Source organism: Eumetopias jubatus, unplaced genomic scaffold, assembly GCF_037043125.1.
Source record: "Eumetopias jubatus isolate StellerSeaLion01/CBP00866 unplaced genomic scaffold, mEumJub1_p1.0 scaffold_8, whole genome shotgun sequence".
NCBI classification, from domain to species: domain Eukaryota; kingdom Metazoa; phylum Chordata; class Mammalia; order Carnivora; family Otariidae; genus Eumetopias; species Eumetopias jubatus.
The window spans coordinates 83,018,560-83,030,450 of NW_028274814.1; the positions used below are offsets into that span (position 1 = coordinate 83,018,560).

At 56.8% G+C, this 11,891-nt stretch overlaps 1 protein-coding gene across 1 annotated transcript; it reads right to left on the bottom strand.

Moving 5' to 3' along the window:
* Window positions 1-2,186: 2,186 nt before the first annotated feature.
* Window positions 2,187-9,729, bottom strand: PPP1R1A (protein phosphatase 1 regulatory inhibitor subunit 1A). The gene is made up of 7 exons (XM_028125535.2): window positions 9,646-9,729; window positions 5,867-5,927; window positions 4,889-4,926; window positions 4,477-4,540; window positions 3,718-3,873; window positions 2,712-2,818; window positions 2,187-2,192 (listed from the first exon to the last, which is right to left on the bottom strand). Exons 1-7 carry the CDS (start codon window positions 9,727-9,729, stop codon window positions 2,187-2,189), a joined length of 516 nt encoding a protein of 171 aa, XP_027981336.1.
* Window positions 9,730-11,891: the final 2,162 nt, after the last annotated feature.

Below are 11,891 nucleotides of genomic sequence, written 5' to 3' on the forward strand. Positions count from 1 at the left end.
AGAGATGCCAGCCCCTGGGCCCTCCCCCATCCTTTTTGCCTCCAAGGTTCTAAGCAATACATTTTGGGGGGGTTCCCTCAGCCCCCTCCAGATCTTAGCTGGCAGGTCTGGGTCCCCCTTTTCTTCCCCTGGGAGGGGCTGGAATAGGGTAGAAAGCTGGGGGTTTTCAGAGCCCTGTGTGTGGAGAGGGGAGTGGGCTCCTTCAGGGCATGGGGCCTTTCTAGGGTCTGGGAATGCGGGGGGGTGTTCTCTTTACCCCAGACCTACACTGCTTCAGCGCCGTCCCCAGCCTCCCCGCCCCACCCCAATCTTCCTTCCCTCCTATTCTGAAATGTTGACTAGGGGAAGAGAGGAGGCCTTTCCTGGGGTCTGCAGAACTTGGGATTGGTCTAGGCCCCTGGGGTTCGTCACCTACCCTGGCTGTCCTGAGCCCTTTGCCTCCTTCCTCTGCCCTGGGGCTGGGAGGCTCCCATCCGACCAATGTCTGTAAAGAGCTTTGAGGTCTCCCCAGCAAAGCACCTTCAGGATGCATCTTACGAGCACAGGCAGGAGAGACCAGCGGGGTTGGGGCCAAGGGTGCACGTGAGGGTGAGGTATAATCCCGTAATCCTGCATTGCTGTCAAAGGGTTCCTCCCCTCCTCCCCCTTCCAGCGCCTGCGCAGCTGCAGGCACCAAGAGGCCCCGCCCCTGGGACAAGTGGGGAGTGGCGGGTGGAGGCAGACGGCGGGGACTCAGGGCTGTGGCAGTTGTGTTCCTGAAGAGAGCCCGCCAGGCCCTGTGCCCCTTCTCCTCAGGCTCCTTGAGCAGCCTTGTCCCAGCAAAGGCCCAAGTCCAGGCGACTGCCCTCCTCCTATCCTGTAAATACCAACCATGCATTTATACAGCGGGCCCCGTTCGTGTGAAGTCCATAGCCATGGTCTCTCAGACCTGCCACCTTGACACTTGTCCCTCCTACCCCACCCCAAGTGGGGCAGAGACGCATGTGACTCACCCCTGCCCTTGGTCTCCCAGAACCCTGCTATAGCCAGAGATCAATAAAGAAGGGAGACCAGGCCTGGCTGTGTTTCGTGTTCACTGGATGGAAGTCCACCGAGCATCTTCATATACACTGTCTCTTTCAAGCTCGAAAAAATACTGGTGTGGTGTTCTCCCTACTATGTATGTGGGTGGGGGGGCTGGGCCCAGAGAGGGGAGGTCTTGCCTGAGGGCACACAGTAGGTATCCTGATGGCAGGAGTGGGACTCCTGAGGCTCTCTCTCTCTACCAAAGTGCTTCTTCAGTAAGGAGGGGCGAGCCTCGCCTTCCCTCCTCCCCTCCCCACTCCACCACCTGGAAAAATCAAAAGCAGCGGGCAGGAGAGGCCGGCTGGCCATGGAAGTTTCTTCACCTGTGCTGGGTTTTTGTCTTTTGCCCTGGCCCCTCCAAGTCTCAGACCAGGGAGAGAGCTGATCTTTCTGGCTCCCAGCCAGGACCTCTTTGTTAATAGCCACTGTGTTCTCAACCCATCTTTGCTACTGGGTTGGAATAGGGGCGGTGGTCTCATAGCTGGAGGAGGGACCACATCCCGAAGCCTGGGAATCACTGAGGGAGGCTCGGAGGACCAGGAGGCATCCATCCACACAACACCCCCTCTTGCCCTTGGGCCAAGGGCCAGGGTGCAGTTCCCCCCTTTGTCCAGCAGGTGGCGGCCACAGCACAGGCACAGCTGGACCGGCCTTAGAACCCCAAGTCTCGCCCGGCTGCAGGGCAGGCCTGCCGCGTGCTGGTGGTATCTTTAACTCAATTAAGAGAAGAGAACCCAGGCCTTTCCTTCCTTTTTGGTGCCCTGGAAGTTAGTCCTTACACCTGTCTGACCCCCATCTTTCTTGCCACAGCAGGTAAGGGCAGGGTTGGGGGAGAGAACTCTCCCCGCTCCCAACCCCCTTCTCAAGGCTTCAGCCCAGCTTCCCAATGTCCTCCTTTCCAGACCAGCTGGGCAGAAGGAGAGGGGGCTGCTGAGAAGGCAGGACAAGAAGGGAGGCAGAAAGGATTCTCCAAGCCGGGAAAGAAGGAAAATACCAAGGACCTAACACCAAATTTATCACTTTTTAAAAACGAGATTTTTCCCTAAACGTGAAGAATAAGAAACATCCAGTGTCCATGCATTCCCAACTGCAGTCTCCATTCCAGGATACCTCCTTCACTCTCAGACCTGTTGTGGGGGAGGGGCAGAAAGAGAGAGGGCGAGTGAGAGACCAGAGGGTCCACTGTCCCCACCCTTGCTGCTCTGCCCGTCGTCAAGTGCCTAACCTCTGATGTCCCACACCAGTTCCCCCTACGTGTGCCGCCCACGCAGGGAGGGGGGACTGTAAGATCAAAGCCCGCGAGGCTATCTCATCAATGCCTCCGCTGCAGGCAGGACATGAGGATCTCCCTTTGGGTTCCAAACACCTTTTCTCAGAAAGCTGATGGCGGACTGCCATCACCCATTCCAGGAGCCAGAAACCCTAGTACTGAGCCCAACCTCAGTCCTTCGTCCTGCGGCTTCATCCCATTTCTCTTTGTCCGTGGATACGTAATGCCCCCAAATCTTCTTGCCTGAGACGACAGCTTTTCAGTGACTGAAGCTGGTCCTTTGTCCCCCCTTTCCCTGATTCCAGATCTTAGTCCTTGCCCTTATCCACACAGCCTGCTCTCCTGGAGACCGGGCCACCCAGCCCCGGGCTCTTACCAAGTTGGCTCCCTGGGAATCCAGTGGTGGTATATGGGTTGGGGGCTCCTCTGTGCTGGGTTTCTCACTGCCCCTCTCCTGAGCTTTAGGGACGGGTTCTGCAGGCTCTAAGGAGGGAAAGTGGGCAGTGGGAGGGAAAGGCAGTATTCATTAAGGCTGGCAGAGGTTGCTGCTCTTCTTACCCCATTTGATGCTCCAGTGACCCCAGAGACAGCCCAAGACCGGGCTGGGGGCAATCGGACAAGACCAGTGGTGTCTTCTCTAATCACAACTATGACTACAGGGTCATTACTATTATTATTTTTTAATTTGCAATCAGAAATTAGAAAAAAAAACCTTCAAAGGAGAGTGAAAAAAAGTTTGGGTACAATTTGGCTAAACCTGACCTCGCATGGGACTATTTGTAGTCTTTATTTATTCCATTTAGTGGGACCATTCAGTTCACTGCAGAAATACTAATGTGTTTGATTACAGGGTCTCTGCTGGGGCGTTGTGTAATATTCAGTACATATGCCATGTCACCTTCATATAGTGGGAAGGACTCTGGATTCTGGAATCCACAGGGGGTAAGGGACCGCGGGCAGGTGTTAACAGCACTTCCCATTTATTGCCGCTTTGTATGTGTCAGCTGCTGGGCTAAGAACGGGTCTCATCTTATTTTCACAAACAACCCAAGCAAGGCCAGAGGCATCATCGTTATCATTTTACAGACTGAGGTTAAGGAAGTTGCTGGAGGCCTCTGGGCTGCTAAAGTGACAGAGCCAGGATTCTAGCCTATGAGTGCTGTTCCCATTACAGTGGGCTCGCACCTTCCAGCAGGGAGCTCTGCGGCCTGAGCTGGGAGGGGCCGTGGTCATTCAGCAAGGAAAGGGGCACACAGGCAAATACGTGCAGTACATATAAATATATCCATTTTCTCAAGACAGTTTGCCTACAATTAGACCCCTCCCCATGATGGGTAAGGTCGGCCTCCTCCTGGGCCAGTCCCTCCCCAGCCTGAACGTACTTTGTGCTTTCCCAGACGTGCCCAGCCTTAACTCCGCTTCTGTGTCTGTGATCCCAGGTGGGCAGGGCTCCTGGGCCCCTGTGCTCTCAGCGGCTCCCTCAGGTTCCTCTCCCTGCTGCTGTTGCCCCAGGTGATGTTCAACCATCATCTGGAGCTCTGGGGGCACAGAGAAAGAGAGGGACATGACTGTTCAGAGTCTCCTCTGTGGACTCTCCAACTCCACATACCCAGTGAAGGGCCGTCGGACATTGCCGGCCTGACTTTTCCATCCTCTGAGATCTGAACTGGGCGGGGCGTGTGTGTGTGTGTGTGTGTGTGTGTGTGTATTTCCTGGGCAACAGGGAGGGCCTAAAGCTACACAATAAAACCTATTTCCTTCAAAAGTAAGGGAGGGGAGGGGCAGAGCCTTCAGGAACCAAAGATCTTCCTAACTCGCTGGGATACTCCATCTCCCGTGGGGGCAAGAGGAAAGACTCCATTTAGATTCAAGAAATACTCAAGTACCTTCTGTGTGGTGAGCACTCCATATTCTAGTTAGCTGCCACAGTGAGGCGGTACTCAGGGCTCAGGAGGTGAGGCAGGTGCCCCCAGGCCTCCCAGCTAGTCGGAGGCAGCCCAGACTGTCTAGCAACAATCCGACTATAATAAAGGCAGCTTTAAGGACTTCCCAAGGACTCCCTCCAAAGGGGTCTTTAGGTCCACTGCTTCGCCTCAGGCACAGAGGGGAAGGAAGGGACTGGAAGGGGGGCGGTTCCTAACCTTTCATCGTGGGTGTGGTCCTCGTCACCTTCTTCCGTTGCCGTGGAGACATGGCCAACGTGGACTGTGAAGGACACAGAGCACAGGTGGGGGGCCAGCCCTTCTCCCCCGCCTTCTGAGCCTTGCCATGCTTTTGGATGGGAGACTGGGGGTCAATTGTGGGCTTCAGAGAGTGGGGGGCAAAATTTCCTGCTTCCCAGCTGCTCCCTTCCCCCACACAATGGTGAGCAAGGAGCCTGGGCGTGGGGGATACGGTGTGTGGGGGTGTGTGTGTGTCCGCTCGTGCTCCTTTGGGGGCATGCAGAGGAGAGGGAGTCAAAAGGCCCTTCAGATTGGGTGGGGGGCTGAGGAATAATCCCCTGAGGAGTCACTGGGTTCTCTGGGTTTTGCTGAGTGAGAGGGACCAGCTCACCTTGAGAAGCGGGTTGGGGATCCGGTCTTCATCTATCTCTGAGGGGAACAGGGAAAGGAGAAAGTGAAGAGGACTGAAAACCCAGGGGTCCCTGCAGAGCTGACCTCTTTTCTGATCTGCCCCTAGGAAGGTTGCCCTGATGGCTGCCCCAGGCCTGCTCCCTTCGGGCTCCCTCCTGCCCTGCTTTCTTCCCCGCACGGAGGCCTGTCCTTGACTCTGTGGTCAATCTCCGTCTACATCCTTGCCTCAGACCTGGAGGCTCCTGAAGGAGGATCTGTGGTCCTTTGGCTCTTTTCCTCCCTCTCCTCCCAACCACTGCCCCCGCCCCAGGTCCAGAGCTGAACCCTGCATGGGAGGGAATCCCGGATAAAGAACAGCAAGTTTATCCTGTGCAGGGACGTACGATCCTTTTTGGTGGTTGGGTGCAGGCCAGAGGCTCGGGTATCCTGAACTCCAGGCTGGCTTATGAGCATGACCACCTCTCTGCCCCTGTCCTGGCAAGCTCCCCCACACTCTCGGAGACCTGGTTGGGCACGCGGGTGACCGGAATACCAGCTGTTCCCTGAGCTGTGTCCGACCTTCGCCTTCCCCTCTGGGGGCTGGGAAGAGGGCTGATGGAGGCGGTCCCTCCCCCTCGCAGCTGTCACTGCCTCTGGGGGTGGGGGCTGCAGCATCTCAGTTGCTGGAGAAACCTGGAAGGCTGTTGCCACAGCAACCGGCACTCAGTTGACCACCCCAATTCCTGGGGGGCTTAGGAGCCAGGTGCTCTCCCTCCCCTGCCCCAGCACCGCTCCATCTTGCCAAAGCAAAGGAAATCCTCCTGCGATTGCAGCCACAGCTTTCCCGACCCTGGGGCTGAGGAGCTAGCTCTCCCTGACTCCTCTGATAGGCCCTTCTAGCCGGTGCCCGCCTTCTCTCACTGGACCCGGCTGTCCTCAGCAGCCCCCACGCCCTTCAGCGACCCATCCCCGGGGTTACCTGGGGAGGACTGGTCGCTGGTCAGCACGAGGGTGGCAGGGGTGGGGCGGCGCCTCCGGATCTGAGGGAAGAGGTCAAGTGCACGTGGGAGCATTGAAGCCCCACCCAATCCCACTCAGCAACATAATCCAGGCTCCCCGCTTACGATCCCTCAAAAAATGCCCCATTACACTGAACCTACCATCCCAAGATGGACATTCCCGGGCCCACCCCTCCCCCTTGGGGACCCAAAGACCCCCCAGCCCCCTTTCCGTTTCTGCATCTCCCTAGTGCTCCGTCTCAGCAGCTCTGTCTGCTCTCATGCATGGATCTCTGGCTTGCTGTGATTCTGTGCATCCTGACCAATGGTCAGAAATAACCCGAGAGGGCCAAGGCTTTTCCCTCAGTGGTCCAGCCCACCCCCCACCTCCCCCGCAAACAGACATTAACCTTTGGTGTGCCGGCATTGGTGGAGAGCACCCCTCAGACCCTGCCCAGCCTGGGTGGACGGCTCAGGGAAGGTAGGGCTGAAGGTGCATTTCTCTGGCCCACGAGCTGGCTCATTCCCCAAAGTCCTCCCTATCCTGGGACACACTGCCTTCCTAATTTGTCAGGAAATGTGGTCTGAGGAAATCCTTGTCATGGTAAATAAAATACTAGCAGGAGTCTAGTCAGGGCCTAAAGTTACTGAAAAATCTTACCCTGGGCTCCAGGGTCCCAGTCTAAGAAATTAACGTATAAAAGCGGACCGTCTGCTGGGTGGTTGCTGTTCTTTTGCCATGCTGCCAATAAAGTTGATTGCTGTTGAAGTCAGTCCAAGGACTCCTGGGACATATGGTTTTTCCCCCCTTTCTCTGGAGGGTTTAGAGGCTTGGAAGTGAGGGGACCCGTGGGGCTGGAGTCCCTGCAGCTCCCTCCAGGGCAGAAGAGAGGAGGGAAGGCGAAAGGGGCTGGGAAAGGGGCTAAAATTATCCAGGGCTGAGAGTAGTAGGGTGAGGACCCTGAGGGGTGAAATTCCTCTCTTTTCTGTGTCCCATTATTTAGTATCACTACCTTTGGGGGTGGGGTAAGACTCCTGCCCTTCTCTATGCCCAGAAAGTGGGTATCAGCCCCAGCAAGAGGCACAGTGTTAGTCTGAGAGGGGGACTTTCCCCAAAGAAATGGGATGCGTACAATGGGGGGTATGTTGGGGTAGGTCACTGTTTTCTCTGGAGATTCCAGCAACATCTGTTTGGGGTGACATTTCAAGGTCCCTGGCAGTACCAGTCCTGTGTGTGTGTGTGTGTGTGTGTGTGTGTGTGTGTGTGTGTGCATGTGCACGCGCGCATACACATCAGCACTACACAAACATTAGTTGTGAGTCGGCCTGGCGTTCCTGATGCAGAGGTGCTGGGCACCAGCAGGCGGGCACGTCGGCTTCACATCTGCGGGGTGAGGGCCATCCCTTCCCTAAGGGAGGACTCCCTTTTCTTTCTTTCCTGCTGTGGGTGGAGGGGGCATGCTGGCTGTGGAGGAGTCAGAGAGACAGGGAGAAGGTGGGGGTATTAGTGGAAGTTGGAATCCTGAGAAGGGACCACAAGCACGTCAGAAAGGGCCTTTGAGAGCGCAGCAGGGCTCTGTGATGTTGGACAGGTCCCTTAGCCCATTTCCTTGCCTTGGACAAGATTTCTAGGCACTCAGAGTCTTGGAGAATTTTGATATCCTATAGCAGAAGGGAGTCAGGTCAGCCTTCCTAAAGCACCTCCCAGGCACCTGAACTACTAGGAAATGAATAGATCATCTCTCTTCTTTCTCTTGCACCTATCTCAAATTCTAGTGCTCAAGGACACCTGGTGCCTTTGCCTCTGATTTGCTGCCAAACCAGTCATGCCAAAGACCTGGTAGTTGTGGGCACCCCTCCATCCCCTGCCATTCTGTGCTCCATAACTCATAGCTTCTAACCCCCTTTGCTCTTCCATGTCCGTCCGGATTAGGAGCTCCTGCCATGCCTGGAGCTTTTTGATGGGGTAACACACTTGGGCAACACAGCAAGAGGGGCCAAGGTTAGACTGCAGGTAGAATTTCAGGTCTAGTGGACACCAATTTTGGAATATTAGAGAAAAGCAGGCAGAAGTCCCAGCTCTTTTTTCACTCTGGCTCCTTACCACTGTCTTCTCTTCCTCCTCTGTTTCCTGACCCCTGAACCAGCTGGCCTACCCCCTCCTCCTCCCAACACACACCAACACCTGCCTTCTCGAACACCAAACAGATGCAGGTGTCAGGCAGTGAGACCTGTCTATGCCGGTGGGAGGCAGTCCTTGTCACTTCACCCCTAATCCCCCCAGCCCACACTCATGGGGTCTTTTTCCTGGGTCTGAGGTTATCTTAGCCAGTCCCCTGCCTCTGGGCATAACAGCCTTGCCCCCGACTCTGGGGGAACACTCCCCAAGCTCAGGCTCTCCACCTTCCTCATCCTCACCAGGCCTGAGGTCTCCCCACAGTCCCTCCTACTGTCACGCCATCGAGGTCTGGAGAGGCGGCTCCCCCCAGGCCAGGGAGAGGAGGCAGGGGCAGGTTCCTCACCCCTGCCCACACTTTGGGAAGCTGAAGTTACAGGGAGAGTGTGTGTCCCGACCCTTCCCTTCACACCCTGACCTTATTCCACCAAAGCAAGACAGAGGACACTCTCTCCAGCCCATCCCAAGAGGTCACAGAGTTTTTTCAGGTGGGGAGGCCCAGCCAGAGCCCTGGGAGCCGGTTGGGGGGAATGGAGAACTGACCTTGTGGCCAATGGGTATTCCTTAGGAACGGGGATGTCCAGGGAAATGGACAGAGAACACAGAAAGAGATGGAGCAATGAGCAAATATTTGGTAAATGGGCGGTAGTAGTGACCACGGGTGGTCACCCTCTCCACACACACGCTCACTCTCCCTGAGACACACACTTGCTCACACACTCTCATCCATTGCCGCCTCTGCCAGGCGGCTCTGACCTAAAAATAGACCGGGCCCTGGGCTGGGCCAGGGCCATGGACTCCCACCCATTGAGCCAAGGCCAGCACAGTGCTGCTCCCTTGCACAGGGAGTCCCTTGCACCCAGCTCCCAGAAAGCCCCTGCCTCTGGCTTCCCGGTACCATTCTCTCCATGCCACCCCACTCCCTGCTCCAAAGGGCAGGAGTTGGGAATAGGGACCCACGTGTCCAGACTTGCAGAAGAGGGGAGCCTCGGCCTGTGGACCCGACCACCCCTCTCCCCAAAGCCCCACCCCTTTCAGTTTTCCCCAGCTCCTTCTTCTTCTCACTCTCTGGGGTCAGGCAAGGTAGCCTTTAGTTAGGGGAGGACCCGGGAGGCGATTTGTCTTCTTTCAACTCCTTTCGACAGCACCAGGCTCCCTCCATTACCTACCTTCTCCCTCCCCACCCCGCCCCGAACCCCTCCCGCAAGGCTGCCGTAACCTTCGGCGCCCCTATCCGAGCTCAGAAACTCTGGGGGGGGGGGTTTAGTGGGTGGGGGATGCAAGCCTGGCGAAGGCGGGGGGAGGGGTCGTGTCCTCAGGCAGGCCCCCTCCCCCAGGGCTGGGAAGGCAGAGAGGGACCCTCCGCGGCGGACAGGCTTCGAGTGGAGGCGCTCGTCCTCGCACAGACAGGGGGATGTGGCTCCAGCGGTGGGGGAGGGGAGAGAAGACCCCCAAACTGAGCGCGGTCGCCCTCAAAGGGGCGCCCTGCGAAGGGCGGACGAAGCGGGTTTCTCAGATCCCACAGCCCAGGGGTCCCTCGTCCGTTGCTGGGCGAGTCCCCTGCCACCCCGCCCTGCTCCGCACCTGCTCCGCCGCCTCGGGGTCAAGGTGCGGCTCCAGCAGCGGGACCGTAAACTGGATCTTCCGCGGGCTGTTGTCTTGCTCCATGGCTGGGGCGGCGGCCGCTGGGCCGGCGCTGCGGCGGGAGGGCGGGCGGCGGGACTCGGGGCTGGGGCGGGCGCACTCCCTCTCCGCTCCGCTCCGGCCCCGGCCCCAGCCCGGCGCGCTCAGCTCCCGGCTCCCGGCACCGCGCTCCCTGCTCCGGCCCCGGGGACTCTGCGGCCGCCGATTGGCTCCGCACCCGCCCCTCCCGGCCCCCTCCCCCAGCTCGGAACCTTAACCCTGTCGTGGCTGCGCCGCGGGCTGCGGGAGACCCCGCCGACGGGCGAGCCGGGTGTGGCCGGGTCCGGGGGGATGGTCGGCGGCCCCGGCCGGCATCCAGGTGTCCTCAGAGTTCCGGGTAGGGAGTGGGGGTGGGGAGCGGGACGGAGAACTTCTCCAGGCTGGGACAGGTTTTAGGAGTGGGAAGGTGGAGGGGCGCTGCCAAGAGGAGGCGGCAAACGTGAGAGGAAGATTTCATTTATGATCTGAAAACGGGTTGTCTCATAGAGCAAAGAAGGAAAGGGGATTTAAGCATGCAGCAGGCGGGGTGAAGGCTAGACACGGAGACGGACTTGTCCTGGAGAGGAAAACACTAGGGCGAAGGTGAAAACTTGGAGGGGAGGGGTGCGGTCCCGTGGCCGGCAGTTCCCTCGGCCGACAGGGAGGGCGAATTGAAGACCTTAAAGGGTCTCCAGAGGCCAGAGCCTCTCTCTTGAAGTGCGAATGGGAGTGGGTGAAGGTCCCCGGGAGAGAGGACCATCTGGGTCTCAGCAGACGGAGTGTTGGGGGTGGGGAGCCGATAATGCTTGTGAAATAGATTTCTCTTTCTGCTTGCTAAACTATGGGTCTGGGAAAGCAGGTGAAAGGCCTTGGAGGGGAGAATGCTGGGGGATGAAGAGGGAAACTTCTGGTGGGGTGGCTTGTTTACAGATGGGGTTGGTTTCCAGTCCCACTACTGGCAGGATCATGAAAATGAGCTGCTGTAACTGAAGGGATGGAGGTTAGACTCTGTGAAGAACTTACCACGTTGGTGTAGGACCAGATGTCAATCAATACCAGTGAGCGAGGCAGATAGGATATTCTTAGGAGCTGGTGGCACCCTGCCAGGGCCTGGGGGTCATTGGATGGAGGGAGAAGAGGTGCTGTGGCCCTGGCGTGGGGCAGGGCTGGATGCATCCCTGGGGGAGGAGAAGGACTGGAGGTAGGGAGGAGAAGGGACAGGGAGTTCTAGGGGAGGAGCTGGGCCAGGGCCAGGGCCAGAGATCTGTTTCTTTAGCCTGAAGACCGGCACCTGGCAGGTTCCATACAGATTAATGCCTGGTTCTCTGGGGTCCCTATGACCACCCTCTCCTCTAAGGGCTCACTCAGCCTCAACTCTTAGTTGCCTCCTCTCTTGGGCAGCCCTTCCCTGACCTGGATTTCACGGCCCCTTCCCCTTTTACCTCCCAAAATAACCTCCCCTGTCCTCCCCCCTAGCCATATCTCTTTACACACGCCCGGCCCAGCTCGGTTTTCCCAGGGCAAGCCTGGGGTTATAGGGACCCAGGGGGGCGGCCAGACCTCCATTTGCATGTTAACTGACCCCATTTTGCTGTCACCTGGATTTGAGGAATGACCCCCTACACTCAGTCTGCACTCGTAGGTCCCTTTGCATTCTTTTTAAAAACTTTTCTCCTCTAGCTTTATTGAAAAATAAGTGACATACACCACTGTATAAATTTAAGGCATACATACAGCACCATGGTTTGACTTACATATATTGTGACATGATGACCACAGTAGGTTCAGCTAACATTCATCTTCTCATAAGATACAATAAAAAAGAAAAAGAAAAGAAGAGAAAAAGGAAAAAAATTCTCTTTGTGATGAGAACTCAGGTGTTACTCTGTTAACAACTTTCCTGGTGTATCATAGAGCGGTGTTAGCTCTGGTCATCATGTGGTACATTACATTCCCAGCACTTACTCATCTTAAATCTGGGAGTTTGTACCTCTTGACCATCTTCCTCCATTTCCTGGTCCCCCTCCCCTCTGCCTCTGATAACCGCAAATCTGATCTCCTTTTCTAGGAGTTTGACTTTTGTTTTAGATTCCACATATAAGTGAGATCATACAGTATTTGTCTTTGATTTATTTCACTTAGCATAATGCTTTCAAGGTCCATCCATG